The sequence below is a fragment of the Bemisia tabaci genome, chromosome 6 (genome assembly GCF_918797505.1).
Source record: "Bemisia tabaci chromosome 6, PGI_BMITA_v3".
Taxonomy (NCBI): domain Eukaryota; kingdom Metazoa; phylum Arthropoda; class Insecta; order Hemiptera; family Aleyrodidae; genus Bemisia; species Bemisia tabaci.
The window spans coordinates 32,673,552-32,697,251 of NC_092798.1; the positions used below are offsets into that span (position 1 = coordinate 32,673,552).

The following is a 23,700-nucleotide window of genomic DNA, read 5'->3' on the forward strand; positions in this document are numbered from 1 at the left end:
ATCTTATCGCAGATTAAGTTTTTGTGATTTCTGCAAAAACAAAAAATAATTTTCTACTTTTGAACCTTTGCTATGGAGAGACATCAGTCAAGATCGAGACCTTAGGTCAGGTTAGTAAGTTTCTTTTCGGCATCAATGATTTGAATTGTGTTCTTCCGCTCTTGCTATGCTTCAGAGTTATTCGCTTTTTGTCAATTGTGATTGCAGCGACAACGCTTTTTAAGATAAAATGTGTAATGTTTTAATCGGCAAAATGGTTTAAAGAACAAAGCATGTTTTGTTACACTTCAGTCACACTTACCTATCGTATTCGCAGTTTTTCAAAATGTACACGTCCACACCAGCTCTTCCTTTAAAAACTGACCTGTAATATTGCCTGAAATTTGTAACGAAAATTCTTCACGAGACAGAGAAGAATCGAAGAAAACAGTAAAAGGGGAAAAAGAATGAACCAACGAATTCAATAGTTTTGCTCCAAAAAAAAACAAAATATTTGGGAAATCTGTCTCGATGATATTGCAGAGACGCGGTTTTTTGAACTTTCACAAGCGAATACTAATTGCTGGTATTTAGCTTATGTTCTCGGAAAATGTTCACCCACACGTGAAAGTTTCTAGCTGCAGCTGAACATAACGTAATTACGGTTTAATCAAGTTTCATTATACCAACGCGCCTGTGGTGACGTGCATAATATGAACGCACTGACTAGGTTAATAAAAAAGTTTGTTTCCGGGTCAGTCCTGAGAAATCTCCATGACCCATGCATGCTGAAACGTGGAGCTCCGTATCGTAGTCTTTGATCAAGAGCCTTATAAAAAATTAATTTACAAACTTTAAAAATAGCATTCATCGAAACGGAAGCAACTTTCTAAAAAAGCGTATCTGCGATTAAGTTTATTCCAGATATAGATACTTTCATGAAATCTTACCTATGTCACTTTTTTCATGCGAAGGCCTCATTTTCTATTTGATAAAAGCTCTCTTCATCGCTGTTTTATTTGAAATTCCTGTAATCGATTATTTTAACCCAGCGGATACGTTGTTGCCTACATTATGAATTGGAGGCAATTTACGCTCTCCTGGTGCCAGTGTTTTAACTTCATCACTAAACCGGTGCCATAATTGAAATGTACCTAAAAATTAGGCGATAAAACGCCATAAAAAGAGGAGGACTACGATGTGCCACCTTTAAAAAAATGCTAAAATCCTAATTTTTAATACGTTCTTGCCCCTTGCAAAATTTTGCGCTGCATTATGAAAAATCAAAATTGTAGACATACCTCCTAAAACTTAGACTTGCTACCATATTTATTCTCCTTTTTTGGGTTAAAATTAAAGCACTGGTTGCGCTGCTCACTTTGGCAGGTATTTCGTTGACACCCTCTGTTTGCATTTTTATTTCATTATGATGCTTGTTTCAATTGCTTATGTGTTCATTTTTGCACGCTTTTCAATATTCAAACGCAACGTCATGTCTTTATGTTTATCAGGGATATCTGAGGCGAAGAAAAAACGAGTGACAGTAAAGAAAGAGAAAGCCGCCGACCCAGAGGGGTACTTCAAAGTTGACGACAATAACAATAAAATAGAAAATACTGCTCCCCCAAAACTAGTTGACTTGAACGGTAAGAGTTTTTCCTAAGTTATACATTTCAATATGATTTGGCTGTAAAAATGTTTAAATGATCTTTATTGACGGTTAATCACAGCAACATATCCACTGAAACAACCGGCTTAAACTGCTCTATCTTCAATTTTATATTCCAAACAATTTACTCGACCAACGATTTTAACTGAACTATACCTTTGATCAATCATATTTTCGCAAGGAAGCAAAATACACTTAAAATTTCGAGACGTAACAATTATTTTTTCCCTCCTAAAAACAAACTGAACAATGTAAGTTTCATTAAAAATGGCCTACTTGAATCGCGGATTATGATATTTTTCTATCGGAGAATCTCGCCTTAAAATCCTTTCGCTAAAATTTGTGAGAAACTGCTAGACTTAAATTCAAGTCCGAGAAAAAAAACTAAGCATTTTCTGTAAAAACATTGATTGCTAACGACCATAGGGTTTTTTTATAGCGAGCTATTTTTCTCTTGTTGATTCAAGCGGAAAAGATAAAATATATTGTACTAAAATAAACCGCAATAGTTGAAGCTCAGTTTTCCCATAAAAGTATCAGTAACTGGGGCTGTATAGAACAAATGGATTTTCCGGGTGATTGAAAGGAGAACGTGACGTTGAGGGTTCTTTCAGACTTAAAATATAAAAAAAGTCTATCACAGAAACGCCCACCAGCATGCCCACTGCCATTTTACGTAATTTGAATCCGATGGCAATTTTCATCGGTATTTGTTGACTGTGAAAGCATGTTTTCGTCTGTTTGTTTATTCTTTTTTCTTCGCATCTCAACTCTAAGTCGGTAGCTCCGAGTGACGGCAAAAATTGAAATGAATTCAAGGAGTGAAACGTTCCAAGGATTTTTCAAATCTTTTATCAAAATCGTCGGAGTTATATATGGATTGCATTTTGCAAAAGGCAACCAAGAGCATTCCAATGTTGCTAGGATTGTACAACTTACATTTTCGACCAAAAGTTACTGAAATCACGCAAGAAATTCAATTTACGAAGGTAATTTTCGTCTTAAATTCATATTTTATTGGGAGTAAAGATAAAACTTGTTTAATGATCAGTTTATACTTGCAAGATAAAAAAAGTTGCACAATTATTTTAGCAACATTGGAATACTCTTGGTTCCTTTTTGCAAAATACAATCCATATGATATTTTAGATGAAATAACCATGATCAACATGATTTGTTCTCTAAATAAGCATATAAATAGAACTGAGAATAGTTGAATCCATTCCCCGCCACATTTTTAACTCATCTTCCATGAGCTTTCGAGGAAAAATCAAGGATGAGGTGATTCTTACGAAATTATCTCCACAAACATGACAGTCTTTGGAAAGGCAAGGTAACTCACAACCGAAAAAGTCATTACTGAAATACTGAAATATCGCTATTTCTTGCATAAAAGATTGCTGTACGAATATTTTGTAAAATTTACGTCCGGAGTTTTAACGTCCCGACATTTAGAGCGATCTAAAGGATCGTCGAAATCGACGATAGATGATACAATTTTTTTCTGAGAAGGAACTTCTGATGATTTGAGAGCTAATTAAATGTAACTCATCGATGAAGACAATGTCCGCCTCCTTCTATACTTTTTCAATGCAAAATCAAGCTGTGAGATTAATTTTCTTCAAATTCCATCGAAGCTTCTTCAAAGGAATACTGAACTTTTTCAATGACAGGTGATGAGTCGTGCGCAGAAGTTAACTCCCGGATAATCCTGTGCCGGAAGGTGATCTCGTCCAATCACAGCGCTCTCATCATACCCTGCGTCATCCACTCATTTTGTTCAACTTGTAGCAAGGTAAGAGTTAAGGAGCTATAAATACATGTTGAAAGCAATTAGTCAAATCAGGCATTTTATCAAATGTCTAGGCCGGTAGTCAAATTTTGACAGTTTACGGAATTCTGTAAATTTATGGCGAGGAGTTCACGGATTTTCAATATTTTGGAAAAATAACCTTCTAAATTCGCGAACTCTCCTTGTTCCTTCCTTTTCACATGCCCGTAGTCAGAGACAAGAGACCCTCCACTAGTATCTTGGCCATGGTGGAAGCTTTTACTTTCGGGACTTCAGCATTCTACTGTTGACTTACCTACATGGTTGATGTTCAACAACGTGTCGGCAGTTTCGTTTTGCAAACAAGCCGAAAATGGCCGACGTTTGGGAAAGTTTTTTGGCCCATAAGGAATTGTTGAAACCCCGAAAGTAAAAGCTTCCACCTGTCGCTAGGAGGCCAGTGGAGGGTCTCTTGTCTCTGCCCGTAGTACATTTAAATGGTAAAATTTTATAAATTCTATGTTTCATGACGTGCTGAAAATTTGAACCGCGTATAACAGAAAGGAACCAAGCCACATCAGGTATTGCCAATTTTAATTGGGCAGTTCAATTTTTTACGAGAAAACGTTTGTGCGGATCCTTTTGAAAATGTTGAGGAATTCGCTTCGGACTGTGGAGAAAGTTCACTGAAATTTGCACGAAAATCCGCACAACTATTTTCATGTAAAAAATTGAATTACAGCCAATTAAATTTGGCAATAGCTGATGTGGCTTGATTCCTCTCTGTTTAACGCGGTCCATTTAAGGAGAATCGTGCATTCAAGATCCTAAAATCGTTTAAAGTACTATTGCATGCTGCATACTTTTACAGAGAATTCTTCCTTACAGGATCAACGAATTATTTTGACTACAATTAGGATTAAAGATCAAAATTTCAATGTAAGTAAGAATATTTGACTATTTGCCTAGGCATTTGACAAAATGCCTGATTTGACTGTTTGCCTTCGACATACACATTATTACACGTAACGCAACGCCATGGAGGGAGAGGCAAGAGGTCTGACCTTGCATCACGGGTGCGTTACGGGGAGAGGGAGGAAGAAAAACATCTGATTCTTAGAGCGATATGCATTTTATGAACCGCTCCTTAAAGATGCGTCATTTAAAATGAATATACCCTATTTTGGTCGTTTCTTTGACAATATAATGCATCTGAATCACCGAACATACTGAAATATTCGAACAGATTGCGGTTCGACGCAAGAGTCGTTTAGACGGAAGAGTTGGAAATTTGGCCGTGTGCAGTAAATTCAGTACACAGCTGAAGTTATCATTGTAGAGGAAAACAGCTCATTCGAGCACGATATTCTTCCATACAGAAATGCTGTTTAGTGCAACACTAGTTACGAACAATCAGGAAAGCAACTGAAGACGCGTATCAGGTCTGACACCTCATTAGCAGATAGAGCGGAGTATTGCGAGTTCACGGCTCACGCCATAGCGCCTTCAATTTTGCAGACGCAACACGGACATCCATCAAGCACGAATAGTTGTATCACTGCGCCGTCATCCGCAGCGCGCAGCAGCAGCGTCCTAAAAGCATTTCAGTAATCATTATGGAAATCAAACATTTTCCTTTGACAAAATGTCAGAAAGATATGAGAGTCGCGGCGCTTAAATGCCTGCATTTTAAATTTCTCTCTTCTGTATTGGTTTTTCAATTGAAAGCAGCAGAAAATTACACTGGTAAAAAAAAAACCTCTTGGACCAATGCCGCGGTGCATTGACTTAAGAGTGCAGTTTCTTGTCGTCGGATTTAAGAGTCTTGAACTCCTGTTTCAAGCGGATTTTCCATTGATTCAAGCAGATTTTGCATTGATTCAAGCGGATTTTCCATTGATTCAAGCGGATTTTGCATTGAAACAAGAGTTCAGACTCTTAAATCCGGCGACAAGAAACTGCACTCTTGAACCAAGAGGTTTTTTTACCAGTGTTGATAAGCACTACTCGTTTTTAGAGAGACATGATCAGACTTCAGGTAAGGACCTGCAGATGCGCACTGGAGACAATCTGGTGGATTTTGTACCGAGAGCTAAAATATAAAAAAAGATTAAACACGGAAATAAAAGGTTCGTTCCTTACGTGTGACTATGTCCGATAACGTTAGCGCGTGGCGCCTTAATCTCATACGGGATTGCGTGAGAACTAATAATAACTCTCAATGAAACGGAATCAATAAGAGAGAGGCGATCTCACAATATCTGTTCTGTTTTAATTGGAGACTGCCTGACCTATTTTCTTGAATTTTCACAGAATAGTTTCTATTAAGTTGAGAGCGACTGCAGAGGGATTTAAAGTGGCGCACAACGGATCGAGTCAATTAGAGAGGTCGGTCATGAAATTTTTGACTAAAACTGCAAATTTGATGTTCCTTTCGTCACATTTTAAATTTCAAGGGGTACCTCTACTAGAACATTTCATAAGGAAACCAATGGAATCACTTTTAGACCCTCAAAGTTTTGTATAAACGGAATTATAAGCGTTTAAAGAATCCGAATTTTGCCGACCTCTCCTATTGACACGATCCACTATGTGGCGTCGCTTTATCTTGGGGAGGAAAATATGAATGCCCTCCTAGGAGGGCCTCCCAGGAGGGACCCATTCTAGGACCTCCTTTCGGAAACAAGTCTCCTGTCATTCCCTGAACATGACCAATGACCATACCATATAAGTTGTATCGCCATAATGTCATGAAGATGGCATTCCCTCGATGTTGTATTTGCAAGAAGTTTAGGACTCTTTCCTCTCGGAAGATAAGGTCCCTTTTCACTGATCCGGTCACACATGACTTGTTTTCTTGATGCTTCCTAGTTCACCCTAAGAAAAGAGAAAAGGCAACTGTACCGTGCTACGGAAAAACGCCGTATGAGCGCTCAGATGTTGCCAAATTGCCTCTCAGAAAATATCTATTTTTTTAGAACGTTATGAAAATTTTGAAACGTTTAAGCACTTCAGACCAAATTACGAACAAGTTTCCTGAAAAAGTGGAAGGAAAATATACATAATAAATGGACCTCTAGACAAGGTACGAAGTTAAAATTCCGATGAAAGTTTCTTTGCCAAAATTTCACGTTGAGCTTGATTTGCGCAACGAAAATTACTGAAATTGACTCCGAAGCAAGATATCAAATGTTTCTTGTTATTCGAATTCAAACATCCCGCACCATGAAAACGCAATGGCCTACGTGAGTCAAATCGTACATACTGAACGTTACCATGGCAGTCTCTGCGAAACGAAAATATGGCAACCTGAATATTGACGTTTCGGCTCAGATATAACAAATTGTTCACACTTTGAACAAAAAAGGGTAGGAAAGGGAAAATGCTGATTGAGAACCCTTCCACAACCGATGCAAGGCGCGATTAACTGACGTGGAGTATTGCGTTTCTTGTGACTGGGCAATTCAAATTTCCCATAACCAATGTAACCTGAAAACGTTAATATCTTGATTAGGAATTCATTTCAGTAATTTTTGATACAACAATTGTGTTCTATACGCGAAATTTTGACAGAGAAACCTGTATTAAAATATTTAAAATCGTACCTAGTCTGGTTGTCTATTTTCCAGAAAATGTGTGATTTGTCGAAAGAGGTCTGGCAACATTTGAAGGCTCATACGACGTTCTTACTTAGTAAGGCAGAATTACCAAGTTCGGACGTTAAAATAAGAGACTCTCGTGTAGGTAAGTTTCCTCATTAGTACCTAACATTCCTTTCTCTGGAATACCTATTGCAGTGTCCTCAGTGTGAAGGAGCACCCACGGAGAGGCAGTGTGACGTCAATTTCCTCGACCTCGCCGACAACGTTTGCGGAGAGTCACGACCTTTTTGCCGCTACTCGGCGCGACACGTGCTGCCCTCCATGAAAAATGCCCTAAGCAGCGTCGCTCAAAAGTCGGAGCCCAGCTGCGACCTGGACGGCGTCGCCAAGCAACTCATGGAATGCACTCAAAACGGCACGATGCTTTGAACTGGGAAGATCCCGGCTCCTTCGGTCGCAGTGCTCGACCTTGTTGCTCGACTCTCTTTGTTCCTTCCTTTTCACATGCCTATAGTACATTTAAATGTTAAAATTTTAAAAATTCTATTTTTCATGACGTTCTGAAAATTTGGACCGCGTTTAACAGAAAGGAACCAAGCCACATAAGCTTTTGCCAATTTTAATTGGGCAATTTATTTTTTTACGAGAAAACGTACGTGCGGATCTTTTTGAAAGTTTTGAGGAATTTGCTTCGTACCGTGGAGAAAATTCACTGAAATTTGCACGAAAATCCGCACAACTGTTTTCATGTAAAAAATTAAATTAGCCGATTGAATTTGGCAATAGCTGATGTGGCTTGGTTCCTTTCTGTTCAACGCGGTCCACTCAATGAGAAATGTGCATTCAGGATCCTAAAATCGTTTAAAGTACTATTGTATGCTACAATCTTTTACAGAGAATTTTTTCTTTCAGGAGCAACGAATTATTTTGTCCAAAATTAGGATAAAAAATCAAAATTTCAATCTAAGTAAGAATATTTGACTATTTGCCTAGGCATTTGACAAAATGCCTGATTTGACTATTTGCCTTCGACATACACATTATTACACGTAACGCAACACCTTAGAGGAAGGGGCAAGAGGTCTGACCTTACATCACGGGTACGTTATGGGGAGAGGGAGGAAGAAAAAAATCTGATTCTAAGAGCGATATGTATATTATGAACCGCTCCTTAAAGATGCGTAGTTTAAAATGAATATAACCCTATTTTGGTCGTTTCTTTGACAATATAATGCATCTGAATCACCGTGCAGATTTTCGTGCAAATTCCAGTGAATTTTCTTCATATTACGAAGCAAATTACTTAAAATTTTTAAAGGGATCTGCACAAACGTTCTCTTGTGAAATATTAAATTGTTCAGTTAAATTTGGCAATACCTGATGTGGCTTGGTTCCTTTCTGCTATACGTGGTCCAAATAAGAGCAAATTAATTAGACACTAAAATATGAGATATTTTAGAAATAACGAGGTAGATTTTTAAAGTCAAGACACATCGTTACTTCAAAATTTAACGAAATTAATCCCCTTTACAATTTTCTCTATGATCAAAAATGCCAAACCAGAGTTTCGTTGGCAAATTATTACCGTTGATTTAATTTTAATGGTATTTGACTTAAAGAACATTGACGATTCCATCAATTTACTTCAAGAAGTATATTTCCCTCTATCTTAAGACTCGTTGATAATGTTCGGTCGTGTCGTAAATTGACTCTTTGTGTATAATTCTCGGTGCTCTATGTGTATGAATGCACTTAAGCCAAGTTTTGAAACTTCTGATGTTTAGGCTTGATATGCATTCAAATTAATGTAACTTTAAAGATCCATGTTTCACACTATATGAGGAGAGCACCTCGTGTGAGTTGTGTAAAAAAGTTTGGTCTAAAATAGTTGAAATGTTTAATAATTGGATCAGTTTTTCATACCAATAAGAGGGTATCCTGCCTCTGACAGTTTTACCTATTTAGAACATTACAGGGTAATTTTTGATGGAACGACGTATAAGTCTGAGTATTTCTGGAAGACTTCTGTTATTTTAGCGATAACTGCATCGTGTTTAAAATGCACATATATGCAGCAAAGAGAGGTGAAGCGACGTTATATGTTTCATGTGTGTTTTACTGTTATTTATTTTTTATTATTATACATACTCATTCTCATGAAAAGTCCGTGTAATTCGTTCACATCATTGACACTGGTAACGTTAGGTACATACATGTTTAGGGGAGAAAACTATGATGCGCAAAGAATGGAAATGTTCGTATTTTATGTGTTTTTTTTTCTTCTGCCTACTACGTCCCCAAATTCCACTGCTTACTTGTATTATCTTTCTTTCAATGCTCTCATGCATGTCAAGGAAAATAAGAATTATTCTTGCATTTAAATTTTGATAAATACTATTGTATTATTTGCATTACTGCGATTATTTTTTGTTAAATCTACTATGAAGACAAAAATTGGCATGTCTCTTTTTTGTTTAGCCTCTTCGTGTAAGTCTGTTATAAATGTATTTTATTTATAAATGAATGGAGGTTTTATTGGTCTAATTTCTCCCATTTACCTCGGCCTACTCCCTCCGTCAGTTTGACTACCCTGGTAAAAATTGGCGATAGGAACTGCGTTTCAAAATACCATAGGAGCTCTTATAGCCGACTGAAGAAGGCGATAGAAAATCATATAGCTGGCTGTAGAAAGTGGAAAAAATCATAAGGCCGGGCTACACGCGCGAAGCGATAAAAATTTATACAGTCGGGCTATAGTTCCTATCGCCGGGCTTTACACTTTTTCGCCTGACTGTTGCTCTTTCGCCATCGGCTATAAAATGCTATAAGAAATTGTGTAGAAATCCGTGTGCTTTGTAAATCCTTAAGTTTGTACGTAATCACCTTAATATTTACAAAACGCACATTTTATTTTCCTTTACTACATATTTTTTTTCATCAATTAAAATGAGAATAATCCATGCAGAGTGTGCAAACATTTCAAAGTCATGAGTTGAAAAACGCTGACTCCACGAGATTAAATATTAGAGCGTAACGCAAAGCGGAGCGGCGGCACACTGACGCCTACAAACCTAACAGGGATACTTCACGCATTGCGCAATGCGTGAAGTATCCCTGTTAGGTTTGAAGGCGCCAATGCGCGTTTCGCGCTGGCTGCCCGCCCGCCGCGCGGCGCCGCAGCGTACCACGGCGCTTGAAGCAACTATTTCACACCAGAGGTATTGCACAGTATCATACGAAATTGCAGGCGCTCCAACATGTTAGGAATGGCAGGCATCTTTCAAAAGTACGGAGCTTTCCTCGCAAAATAAATCAAGATACTTCTGCCCAAAAAGAGAGCGGTAGTCCAAAAACTCACTAAGTCCTATAGCACATGTAATTAGTAACGTTTAGCATACACTTTATCGCCAGGCTGTTGCCTTGTCGCCATCGGCTATAAAAGGCTATAAGAAATTGTGTTGCCAGCTATAGAAGCTATTGGAAATCGTACAGCCGGCTGTAGGTCTATAGTATTTTAGAACACAGATTATATTGCCAATTTTTACCAGGGTACATTTTGCAACCAGAAATTGTTCTTGACTTTTAACTCTGTAAGTGGTTTTTTATCGCAAAATAAAGTCCAGTGCCGATATGTGCTGCTTAGACTGCCGTGCTAAGGAAAAACGCCGTATGAACCTTCAGGCGTTGTAAAATTTGCTTTACTAAAAAGGCGAATTTCTCGGTAAATTGATGAATATTTTTCTCCCAATTTTTCAGATGATTTAGTTCGCAATTTTACCTGAAGATTCTGAAAATATAAAGGGAAAATATTTATAACTTTCCTAAACATTTTATCGAAGGAAATTTGGCAACTCTCGAATGTTCATACGGCGTTCTTCCTTAGCATGGCAGTAGAATCCTTGATTTAAATGACAGTGATCCAGTGTTGCCAGCTTATGAATATTGCCACTAAAACCGCATTTAAATCCGCGCTTTTTGCACATTAATACCATGTAAATAGACCATGAATTGACCATATAATTGCCTATAGGCATTTGAAAAAAATGCCGGATTTGTTTATTTGCTTTATTGAGACAAAGAACAGGTATACCATCCAAGTAATGAGTGGTAATGGGTGAGTACAGAGAGGAGTGGAGTTTGTTGAGCAGTATACTCAGTCATCGTAGATTGCGGGGTTGAAAATTTCCGCTCTTACTTTATTTTTGCTTGACATTACTTTGCAAAGTTTTCAGAGAACAATTTAGGGAGCACGGAGAAAAATCAGACGAAATTTTTGCAAAAAAAATCGATCTGGCTTTCTTCAAAAAAGACGAATTCGACAGGAGAGTCGCGTAACGTTACAATGATTCGGCGATTCGTTTACCTGGTAAAAATTCGCGATAGGAGCTGCGTTTCAAAATACCATAGGAGTTCTTATAGCCGACTGAAGAAGGCTATTGAAAATCATATAGCTGGCTGTAGAAAGCGGAGCAAATCATATAGCTGGCTGTATAAAGCGGAGCAAATCATATAGCTGGCTGTAGAAAGCGGAGCAAATCATATAGCTGGCTGTAGAAAGCGGAGCAAATCATATAGCCGGGCTATACGAAGCTATAAAAAAGTATACAGTCGGGCTATAGTTCCTGTCGCCGGGCTTCACACATTATCGCCATTGGCTATAAAAGGCTATAAGAAATTGTGTAGAAATTCGTGTGCTTTGGAAATCATTAAGTTTGATACGGAACTACCTTAATATTTACAAAACACACATTATTTTTTCCTTTAAAACATTTTTTTTTTTTTTTCATCAATTAAAATGAGAATAGTCCATACAGAGTGTGCAAACATTTCAAAATCATGAGTTGAAAAACGCTGACTCCACGAGATTAAATATTAGAGCCTAACACAAAGCGGAGCGGCGACGCACTGGCGCCTACAAACCTAACAGGGATACTATACGCATTGCGCAATGCGTGAAGTGTCCCTGTTAGGTTTGTAGGCGCCATTGCGCGTTTCGCACTCTCTGCCCGCCCGCCGCGCCGCGGCGTCTGAAGCAACTATTTCACACCAGAGGTATTGCACAGTATCGTAAGAAATTGAAGGCGCTCCAACATATTAAGAAGGACAGGCATCCTTCCAAAGTACGGAGCTTTCCTCGCAAAATAAATCAAGATACTACGGCACAAAAAGAGAGCGGTAGTCCAAAAACTAACTAAGTCCTGGTATCCGTATTTAGTAACGTTTAGTATAAACTTTATCGTCTGGCTGTTGCTTAATCGCCATCGGCTATAAAAGGCTATAAGAAATTGTACAGCCGGCTAACAAAAGCTATAGGAAATCTTATAGCCGGCTTTAGGTCTATGGTATTTTGGAACACAGATTCTACTGCCAATTTTTACCAGGGTAGGTAGCTTCAACATCGATGTATCCATACCTATCAAAGTAATTTTCTGAAAATTGCCACAAGACCCATGATTTGCCTCACATTGGAGTAAGTAGTGCCCATTTTGAAAGGCCCGTGCCTATTCTCAGGGACGGATTTACCTTTTCAGCGCTCCTAGGCAAATCTTACAGTCGCAGAACGAAAGAGGCGCGGGGTCTTAGCGTGGGGGGGTTTGAGGAGGTTTCCGTCAGCCAAAAGGGGGGTCCGGGGGTGCTCCCCCGGAAAATTTGTTAAAATCGGGCATTTGATTAACGCAATTTACAGCTACTTTTCCGGAAACCAAACCTTATCAGTAGACAAGGACAAATTAACAGATATTCCTCTTTTCGCGCGTCTTTTTCTTCGTCCTTATATTTTTTTACCGATTTTAATTCTAAAACCTTTAAAAAAGTATGCACGTGTCTCAAAATTTTGCGCCCCTCAAAACTTTGCGCCCCTAAGCAGCTGCCTAGGCCTGCCTTGTGGGAAATCCGTCCCTGCCTATTCTAACCATCTCAACCATTAAAACGGCCTCTCTTGGTGTAAAGTAAGCCCAAAGAAAATTTTGATGTAAAATTATTTTCCTAACATTTAGAGAGAAGTATTTTGTGACTTTGTAAAACCTATGAGAGAGGTAAAATACAATCCAATGGAAATATCGGAGATATTTAAAAAAAATTCTCTTTTTTTCTTGTTGACAGACTCAGTAAAACTCCACAATTCTCAGACTTGCAATGCCCAACGCACCGGACACTAACAAACATTTTTGGAATTTAAAAAAAAGGGGAAAGGGGAAAATCTATTTTTCTTCTTTACTTCAAGATAAAATTCTTGGGTGATGTACACAGCTCACATAGGGACACGCATGGTAAGTCGAATACAAATGAGGATGATAAATAAGGATAGGTGAAATAACTACCGCGGTAAGCTTAACACGCAAATAGAATGGCTGGTTGCGTTCTTTCAAATTGAAGGAGTTTTTAGGTCTGCGTCTTCTAAGACTCATATTAGCTGCAACAAGTGAACCTCCAAGAGAAATTGATAAGTAGAGCAAGAGAGGAGAAGATTAGATGGAGTTTGATCTTTCGCGAGTTTTAGTTTGAGACATGATTGTAGCTGGGTTTTTTTTAAAACACAAAACCCGTTATCTACTTTAACTTCAAGCACTCAGTCACACAGTGTACCTAACAGCAAAGCAGCGAAGTACAGATATTGAAATGTCTCTGTTTTTAAACGTCATGAAGTAAGCACCTATCTTCATTAATTTGAAAGCATGATGATGCATCGATCAAAATTATTATTCGCACGGGCTTCCTTTTCACAAAATCAAAAATTAAATCATTTCTGGAGCTGAAAAAGAAAGGAAGAGACTACGTAAGCTTCAAAGCTCGTTCAGAGATGTCGCTAGTAGTTCTCCATGTTACAAACAAAACACAACACAATCTTTTGAGGTTAAGTTATTTGGTGTAAAAGATTGTGCAAGTTAGAGTAAATTTACGGTCTTTCGCTTCATTTAATTTCCTCGTCCAATTGTGTTGAACATCTGAAAATCTTTCATGGTTCCTGTAACTCCTGTCCTCATTAAATTCGTCTCATGCACCCAATAGCTCGTCGGTAAACTGCAGAATCTCATAGAATGTCCATTTTCGTTCGCTCCAGTACGAGAAAGTTAGAAACATTGACGTGCAATCGGTGGCTGATTCGACGGAGGTATGTTGAATATATTCTCTAATCTATCTACGAGCAGAGTATTTTAATTAAATTTGATTCCATCTCTCTGCGTTGTGGCTCAGTGATGCTGCAGGCGACTATAATACTCCGCTCACTTGGTTAGAGAGAATTAAAAGTAACTTCCTGAATGCACGGGCCTGGCAGGCAGAATTCTCCAAGTAAAAGCAGCATAGTGTCTATGCCAAAGAAGTTTGCCCACCTTTAGACTGCGACAGAAGATCCACCATCTTGCATGTTGCATTTATTTTACAAGTAAAAGCAATGTCAGACAATACTCTGGTGCAGTCTGGAAGAGCGTAAACTTCTTCGACGTGGACTGTACTCTCATACAAAAGTTCATCTAGTTGATCCAAGGACCAGCAGCTTGATTCTGTCACTCAAGTTAACACACAGCAAGTTCACAGAATTGACAAGGCAGTATTGACCATTTAGGTAACAGCATGGGTAGAAATACCATCTAAAGCAAGGTAGAGCTTGTGTACGGCAGAGACAAACATCAAAGTATTGTTTATGTCACTACTTATCAGTGGTGCCATCTGACTGCATATATTAACCCGTTGAGTAGTGCGAATTCAAAGCTAATCAGGGATTGACGTTTGTCTCAACGTAAGGTGTGCGAGCTCTACCTCAGTTAAGATTTGCTAGTTGAGATCACACGAAAATCCTCTGTATCTCCATGGTTTACAGATTATCCAAAATTGGAAGGAATCAAATCATATTCAGCATAAATATTCCTCCTAAGAAATCTTCGACGTAACAAGTGAAGATGAACATTAAGCAGAGGAGATTCTCATAATATTTTTGCTATGATTGGTTCAAATTAAATTGAACATTAAAAAGAAAATCTGATAAAATAGCTGTAATAAAATGTTGTGTTATCATGAATAGTGGCTGGGCCAGTCTAATGATGTCTGTCCTGCCTTTAATGCTTATGAAATAAAGTACATCAAGTATCTTTCGTTGTTTTTCACAGGGGCAAGCATGATAACCCGAAAATTGACAATCGTACCTCGAATTCCAAGGAGTCAAAATTCTCAACACCAAATGTTAAAAGCTCCATCAACGAATATGCTTTATCAAAGTTCTCCAAGTATGTCAGTGGATTTGCCGACGTGTTGGAGAAAAAATTTCCTGCTGCGATGAAGGTGTATAGGATTTTTACAGTAGGCACCAAGGTGAGAAGCCCCTTTAGAATTTTATCATCTGGAATTGACAGTCCGTGTGAAAAGGGACTTTCGTCTAAGGGCCTATTATTTTCAATAGAATAATGGACCACCAGACAAGATACGAATTGATGGGCTTGGAAGACAAGGCGCATAAGTGCAGTTTTAGAAATTTGAGACTAGAGATTAGAGCCCAGTCGCCTCAGCTGCATGCTGTAGCGTGTCATGCATGTATCCAACAGGTGAAATACAAGAAAACAAGTGGACCTCACTAAAAGCACAGCAGATAAAAACGGGAAGGAAAGGCTAAGAGGAAACAGAAATTCGAATTATTTTGTGTTGAAAAAGGAAAAATGGAGATGAAAATGAAATCACGGGCTCAGAAGGATGTCTTCGATCAAAATTGAAAGTTGTGCGTGTTTTTCGGTGGATGAAGCTCTATCAGAATACCAAGCGATTTTGTCTGGAAGTCATTTGACGTAGAGAAAACAGGTTATGGGATAAGTGCATTAAGGGGACCTACTGTCATTTAAGGCCCAACTGCTGGCCTCAATTTGGCTCAACTGAGCTGAAAATTTCAGGAGACATTCATGAAGCTGTGAGACAAACACTTGTAAATTTTGAAGTTTTTTGGAGCACAAATTCAGAACTTTAAAGTTGCTTTTTTTGAAGTTAAAAAAACTGCACCCATTCACCTTGTCTACCAAGCCCCTCAATTTAAGCATTCTGGCATACGTTTTGTCCTCAAAATCCGACAGAAATTATGATAAGTATCACAAAAATTGCTGAAAATGATTTTTTACTGACATATTTATGTTTTTCACAACCTCCTCAAAATTCAAACCTCCCGCTCATAGAAAAAACAATATTCTTCTTGATTTAAATCTCACACTAAATGAAAGTTATAGTGACAGTCTTTCTAGTAAGAAATTATGACCCACTCAATATCTGCACTTTGGCTTAGCTATCGTGCATTATGAAACTCTGCCGTAACTGTTGCAGTGCCCAATTTGATTCAAGAAGACTCATAGTTTTTCTTGTGAGCAGGAAATTCAATTTTTTTTTTAACCAATCTTTAGTAACAAGGTTAATATGGTTCGATGTGGAATTCAGTAGTTTACATTGCCTAAATCCTGTTTTATCTGAAATTTTGAAGAGGAAATATTTATCAAAATGCTTTAATTTATACCTTGTTTAGTGGTCCATTCTACGGCACCAACTAGAATCTTCCTGATCACTCAGATTTTTCAATTGTTTTGTTGTTTTTCAAGAAAACTTTGTAAGTAGTGTTCTGCATCGAAATTTTGTGAATAAATGCTTTATACTCTCAGGGAAATTCGCGGAGAGTTTGAGAGTGCTATGTTGCTTAATTTTGATGTAAAATAATCAAAGACAGACGAAAATTAGGCAGGAAATGGAGTTAGGTTGATTTTGGTCAACTCTGTAACAATTATAGTGGGTTATGGAGTCTTTAATCGATTTTACATACCAAAAGTTATGGCGGGAATTTTATTTGAAAGCTGAATGAAGTTATAAATGACCCTGCAATCAAATTCAAGGGCACTTGAGAAATTTTAACACCCCAAAAGTAGTTGCAGGCAGAACTATATTAATTGATCCAGTTTTTCAAAATTACATTAAACTGATCAAACTATTAAAGCAGGTTTTTCAAAGCCAACCTGAGACTCTACGTGATAGAAAACCACTAATTTAATGTTGTTTATTCTTTCAGGATTTTGTGCAAGATTTTAAGGAGTATTACAAGATAAATCGACGAGTTTCTTACTCAGGCTTGAAAATATTACGGAGGAAAGAGTTAGAGCTGTATTTCACAATGCCAAGGAATATAATTCAACTGACACCTGTTATACTGTTCACTCCAGTTCCGTTTTCCAACTACTTAGTTTTTCCTCTAGCGTTAGTATTTGTTTTCAAATTCCATAAGATTTTAATTTTCTTTATACCATGTTTTGGTTGTGATCACATTTTTTCTTTCAAAATCTTAGCTCCAGCTCCAGCGGCGAATTTCTTAATGCAGTACCTTTTAATTCAAATGTCAGGTTTGTTCTTTTTGTGCCAAAAAAACAGCTGAACATCATATTTCATTCTTACCCGATGGTGAACCAACTGGTGTTCTTTTTATAGGTCCTGAAGGAGGTTTAGGTGAACTGCTATTAGCAACTCAGCTTGGCATGTAATAAATAATCCTATGTCATTCTACAAGTGCACTTGGGTCTCAAAGTGAAGAGATCGAAGATGCTTAAAATACCCAATCGCTCAGAAATTCTAGAATTCAATTTATCATCATGCCTGAGAACAAAAACAAATTGTTCGAAAGCATTGTAAAAAACATTGTATTAATTTATCTATTTATAATAGTGTCCTCGATCTTTATTTTTCAGGTTAATGTTTCCGAAGTATCTCCTCACATCACACTATTGGTCCCTGCAGCAGCGAGCCAAGTTTGCATTAGAAGATCACAAACAGCGGTTACAGAATTTCGAACCAGTTTTCAAGTTAGTTGAATGTTTCTATTGCTCATTCTGATGAGAATTACAAATGTAGGAACATAGTTAGATTCTCTTTTAAGATTCAGAGATAAACTGAGGAGAAATTTTTATAACGGGTATCACTGTGAAGAGAGAGTACTGTTCAGTGTTTGAAACCCGGCATGAAGTCTTAGCAACCATCTGGCCCGCAACTTTTTTTCATCGGGGCTATCTCGGATTTCTTAGAGGCCAAAATGAAAAATTGCCCTCTCAAAATGCCTCAAGTCAGGAATACCCCACTGAATAGCCCCAAAAGCGGAGTTTTACAAGGGTTTCCTTAGTGGCCAAGGCTTAGCCGCTAGTTTTATTTCTAAGCAGCCAAAGGCGATTTCTTACCGGCAAATTGCTGTTTGGCCAGTTTCAATCACTGACCGTACTCAATAATTTTCCTGTACTGGTTAATTGATTATTTTCTCAATTCATTATTCCTCAATATCATTGCAAACCAGCAATGAGTGAATGAAAATCAAAGCTTGAAATGTCTGATAAGCGAACTAGAAGTTTTTACAGCCTGGCATGTTGTTACTGCTATCACTGAAAAACATAAAATTAAAACGCTTCAAACTAGGCCTTGTTGCTGCGGTGCTCCTTTTTATTAAAAGAGCTTCATATACTTATGGGAGGAAAACAAATTTTTATTGATCTGAAGAAATGGAGAAGAATACATCAGTAATACATTACATACATCCAAGGGTGAAGTAATTCCAATACTATTAGTGGAGTGATGTGTAGGTCATTTTTCCTCCTCAAGGAGACAATTTTGAGAAGATTTTTGGAGCAAAAAGTTTCTTTTGCTCACCGTCAAAGAAACAATTTACAATGAGAAATCGTAGCCGAAGTAGTGCTCCCGAGCGGTTCCGGCGTGTCGCACCAAAATTCAAATCAAGAGGTGGATTAGTTTTAGCCAGTCGGCTCCTCTTTTTACTCAGTCTCATGTATTCTGAATAATTAGAGCCAAACCGGCACTACTTAGTACCCGTTTGTTTTGTGGCAGATCAGGAAAACAACACAGGAAATGTGTCATTCAATAATAATTTTTCTAGTTTCACCAAGCTCTTCCAAAAGTTTTTCAAATTTTTCTTGTGCAGTTTTGTTGTTAGGCAAAACGTCAATACGGATCTGGGTGTTTCCTCGGAAATTTTAAAACTACCAAGTGCGACACCCCCCCCCCCCCCCCAAAAAAATGAGAAATCGTGAGGTAAGTACATATTTTGAGGGGCCTGTCAAGATGGTAAAAAAATAAACCCAGAAGCAGAATCTGTATTCCCTCTATATTCTCCTTTTTTATTCTCCTCTCATTATTTTAGTCAAATATTAATATTCTCTTCATGCCTGCAGTTGTTTGCAAGGACGTACATCTGAACTGGACTGTGATGAGAGGTTGAAAAAAACATGGCTCAGTGTGTTAGGGGATATTGGAAGTGGACTGCAGCCTCCGGTTCAAGAATTGATCCAGTGTTCAATCCTTTTCTCCAAACCTCCATATCATTTAAAAAATCTAAAATCTAGTCATCTGGTAAGTTCAGTTTGATTTCTTTGAGACCAATAATAGGCTACCTAAACTAAAATTCTTCAAAAGTGACATGCTGTTGTTTCCTTCACAAAGGAATGTATTCCATATGCGCTGTTTCAGTATTTCTAAGAACATTTAATTTTTGATGTTAAAAAACATCATATGGTACGTAAAGATACTTCCAGGCCCAAAAAGTTTTACAATTCAGTAATGCTCTTACCATATATGCCCGCAGATAACCCGCACCTGTACCCCAGATTTTGAGGAGGTCAAAAAAAAAATTCCTGTATAACCCACCTGTGCCCACTGTGGTCTGTTTTGCTCGCATCATCAAGTAGCGCCTTCCGCAATTTCAGTGAGTTTCACAGATAACACACATCCTGATTTTCGAGCACTGAAACTGGGAAAGAAGGTGCGGGCTATCTGCGGGTGTATACAGTATTATCTAACAATTTGTGGCAAGGGCTGCAAGGAATATTAAAAAAGTTGGATGATCAAAAACACCAAATAAAGACTAGAAAGGTTTTATTCAAAATTGCTATTTGCTCTGTTTGTTACCTAAAAGCACAAGCTTTGCCAAATTTCTATCATGTTTGTCAAATCTAGCGATTTACACAATTGGAAAAAAATCATGCACAACAGCATGGTGTCCAATGGTCTTATAATATTACAATATTTTCATTTTGGTCCGATAATTCTATGGATGTCATATTAAATTGCTATATTTTTGTTTCATCCTTTGATTTTTGGGTCAAAATTAATGGTCCTTTGGCAGTGACAAACTGGATTTATGCAAAAGAACTCTATGTACGTAGGAAACCATCGCAGATTTACCTCTTTTGTAAACAACTCTTTACTAGGCTGCATCCATTTTGAATAAGTTTGGCAACTATGCTTTTTTTAGAAACATTTGTTAAAAGTGCACAATATGCACTCTGGATGGCGCAAAAGAGCCCGTTTGGCAAGGCGAGCAGAAATTATCCAACTTATGGACGCAGCCATTAAGAAAGAAGGAGGAGCAGAGAACTTAACTTTTGATGAACTTAAATGGGTAAGTTAGTTTACTGCTTTTTTTATGGTTTGGTAGACAAACAAGCAGGATACAGTCGTATCTCCCAACAATGTTTTTGAACGGGAATTGAATGCAGAACGTTATTTCGGGGAACGTTACTACGAGATGCAACTGTATTGATGTCAAATCAAAGAACACAAATTTTGACTTGCAAACCTGTGGAATATTCAGTTGTAATTCAATTCGACGTAAAAATATCTGTTGATGGTGTATTGAAAATTTTCAAATCTCAATAGAGTTTTGTGTGCTCCTACGCACTTTCTATTATCTGGTGATTTTGATAGCTGGCTTGAACTTCCACCACAATTGATTGGTTAATCGAGGTGTTACTGTATCATATCAAGGACTTCAGCTAGTAGCTGTCAAAAGCACTTCATTTTTCTGACTGGTGTAGAAAAAGTACCCAGAAAGTACCTCTGTTACTTTTTTTTTAATTGGTCATAGTAGACATCCTAGGCATAAATATGAAATTGATTGGAACTAGAAAAAATTCACTTTTTTACCAATAGTTCACATTGAAGCTGCTTGGATCTATAACGGATAATTTTCTGATTCTCAGGCATGTTTCTTGCGCGGCTTGAATCCTGTCAACGTGAAAAATGAAGAACTGGTTCAGTGGCTCAACCAGTGGGTCCAACTGAGTGAAAAGGTTGATGAGAAAACTTACAGCCTCCTTCTGCACTATCCTATTCTTCTCGCGTACAACCACCCTTCCAACTGGTTCTTGTTAAAATCGTGATAACACTCCTTATTTTCCTGATAATTCTCTCGACTACATCCTTTTTGTATAGTTTCATTCCCTCTATTGATCTTGAAAAGATTCGATAGAGTGCCTTCAACTTCAGAAAAGCTCTAGTCAAGGAACCCAAGGTGATTTAGTTTTACCATTGTGGTTATAAGTTATCTGAAGCTTTTTTTTCCTTTCCTTGTTTTTTTTGTGTTCATGGTTACATACAAATCATGGTTTCCTTTTCTCTCCGTGAAGTCACTGTGATAAGCATTTCTGTTTAACCAAATGTAACTTCAGCAAATAGGTAGCTGTTTAAAAATTTACCATTACCTACTTTCTTCTAAATTTTGTAGCTCTTTTGACATCCAATGAGGTTTGTTTGTCAGGGATCAGTGCCGATTGGCTGAAAAAGAAACGGGTCTGTAGCTTTTTTATTGCATTTTATTGCATTTTGAAAAATTTCATTTTTGCTGGTTTTAGACTTAGTTTGTTTTTGTCTATTAAATTTTCAAACGTGGTCCAGATGAATAATATTTTGACTCTGTTCTCACCATAAAACTACATCGATTTCATTGGAGCCAAATAACGATTGAAATTTGATTGTAAAAGCTGCTAAACTCTTTTTTAAAAAAATTTGTGTTTTAAAAGATTCCTAGAAGACAACAAGCAAGAAACTATCCCCTTGAATAAAGAAGTTAACCACCTTTCAAAATCTTTTGAAAAGGCTTAAAATTGAAAAGCTTTTAAAACAGCATTCAACTTCTGTTTTTTTTTTTTTTTTTTGATACCTGGGACAATAGGAAAGCATTAATAACCCGTTTTAAGAGACTGAAACTTAAAATCTCCTAACATCTTGTTATGTGACAAGGGATATCCGACGAAAAGGGGAGGCATGAAAGCCAAACAAATGTAAAAGAACAGAAAGAAAACAAAACAGAGATAATCAAAAGTATCAATTGAGGTAGCTCAAAATTAGGATTAAAGTAATGACTATCTTAAATTGACTATCAAAACTGAGTATCATGAGTATCCTGAACGGTTGCATCACTATCGCCGTCAGTGGCTTCCGACACTTCAATATCCTCCAATACAGACTGTGATTCAAGGGATTTTCGTTTCGATGGTGAGTTTCCTGCTTCTACTTTAGACGGAGATTCGCTTGCTCTTCGCTTGGATGTTATACTTGTTCCTGACTTGGACGGGGATCTACTCGCTACTTTAGACGGCGATTCACTTGCTCCTAGCTTGGATGTTGCATTTGTTCTTGACTTGGACGGGGATCCACTCGCTCCTTGTCCAGATGAAGTCCCACTTGTTCCTGGCTTGGATGGGGATGCACTTGCACCTTGTTGAGATTTTCCTCTTCCTGTTTTAGATGGTGGATCTCCTGCTCTTCGCTTTTTTGGGGAATCTGAGGGCGTTCGCCCTTGCCTAATGTTTGATCCAGTTTGAGAAAACCATTTTTTAATAGACGTCTTGACAGTTTCAGCAACACTCTGTTTAGGTAGAAGAGATAATTTAGTCTGCACAACTTTTGTTACAATCTTTCTTAGTCGCAAGTTTTCAAAACCTATTTTGGGGCCACCTTCTTTTCCCTTCCATACCATGTTCTTACAGAGAGATTTGCTGATAAGGCACTTCATGACGCTTGTTGCGCAAATCGATGCATTTGTTGTTGAAGCTTTTCCTTTCAAATAATTTTGCAAAGTAGTTCCAAGCGTTGGATCTACGGTGAGTTGCTTGTCAAATTCTAACAAATCCTGAACAGTAAATAACGGGATTTGTTCTAATATTGATTGGAGCCCTAAGGTCTTCGTATTGTTGCTGGTATTAGTGCAAATTCTAAATATTTAGACTTTTTTTTTTCGTCAGTTTACTTGAATATTTCCATGGAACCCTAAATTTTAAGAAAAATCAAGTCCAGGTATGTTTGAGAAGTTTGAAAAATTCCTCCGTTTGCGTTCTATCCAGTTACTATGCAAGCAATACTCTATTAGCATGTAATACAATCTTGATTACCTCTTTAACTGGACCCAAAATCGGAGTCATTCTAACAAGTTCACAATGTTTACACTCTTACCTGCAAATTATCTCCACAAACTTGAACTGATTTTCGGTTTGATTCTTTTCGTTTGTAATACCATATGAATTCGCATACAGTTGGAATTCAAAACTTCCAATCCTATCACCTATTTTAATATTTTACTCCCTGGTTTCTCCATTCTTTGATGTTAAAACCTAAGCTGGACGTGATGAACTTTATATCGCCATATTTGTTACCTCATTTGTTGTTCAGTTCTTTCCTTTTTTACTTTTCTTTTCCACAAATCTGAGATTTAGTTTCTAAAATTTTCTTTAACTGGAAAAACCTAGTTTTTCAATAAATTTATATTTTGTGATTCCTATTAATGTGTGTTTCTCTTCAATTCAATTCCGCATTGTCTGCTATTGTATTCCTCGATCTTAGAACCTTCATAGTCAAGTTCTATGAAAGGTCTTTGTGTATGGAGGTGGTTAAGA

At 37.6% G+C, this 23,700-nt stretch overlaps 2 protein-coding genes across 2 annotated transcripts in view; both read left to right on the top strand.

Annotated features, from left to right (window-relative positions):
• Positions 1-9,545, top strand: part of LOC109044138 (uncharacterized) — a 68,191-nt gene extending 58,646 nt beyond the window's left edge. The window contains exons 4-6 of the mRNA XM_072301170.1: positions 1,491-1,625; positions 3,322-3,443; positions 7,217-9,545. Of these exons, the coding sequence (XP_072157271.1) occupies positions 1,491-1,625; positions 3,322-3,443; positions 7,217-7,450 (491 nt within the window). The 3' untranslated portion in view covers positions 7,451-9,545. The remainder of the gene's footprint in view (positions 1-1,490; positions 1,626-3,321; positions 3,444-7,216) is intronic.
• A 4,292-nt stretch (positions 9,546-13,837) lies between these two features.
• LOC109044337 (LETM1 domain-containing protein 1) lies at positions 13,838-23,589 on the top strand. The gene is made up of 7 exons (XM_019062030.2): positions 13,838-14,132; positions 15,127-15,328; positions 17,049-17,233; positions 17,719-17,832; positions 19,204-19,381; positions 20,283-20,429; positions 21,010-23,589. The coding sequence occupies exons 1-7, from the start codon at positions 14,059-14,061 to the stop codon at positions 21,187-21,189; spliced, it is 1,080 nt and encodes a 359-aa protein (XP_018917575.2). The 5' UTR covers positions 13,838-14,058; the 3' UTR covers positions 21,190-23,589.
• Positions 23,590-23,700: the final 111 nt, after the last annotated feature.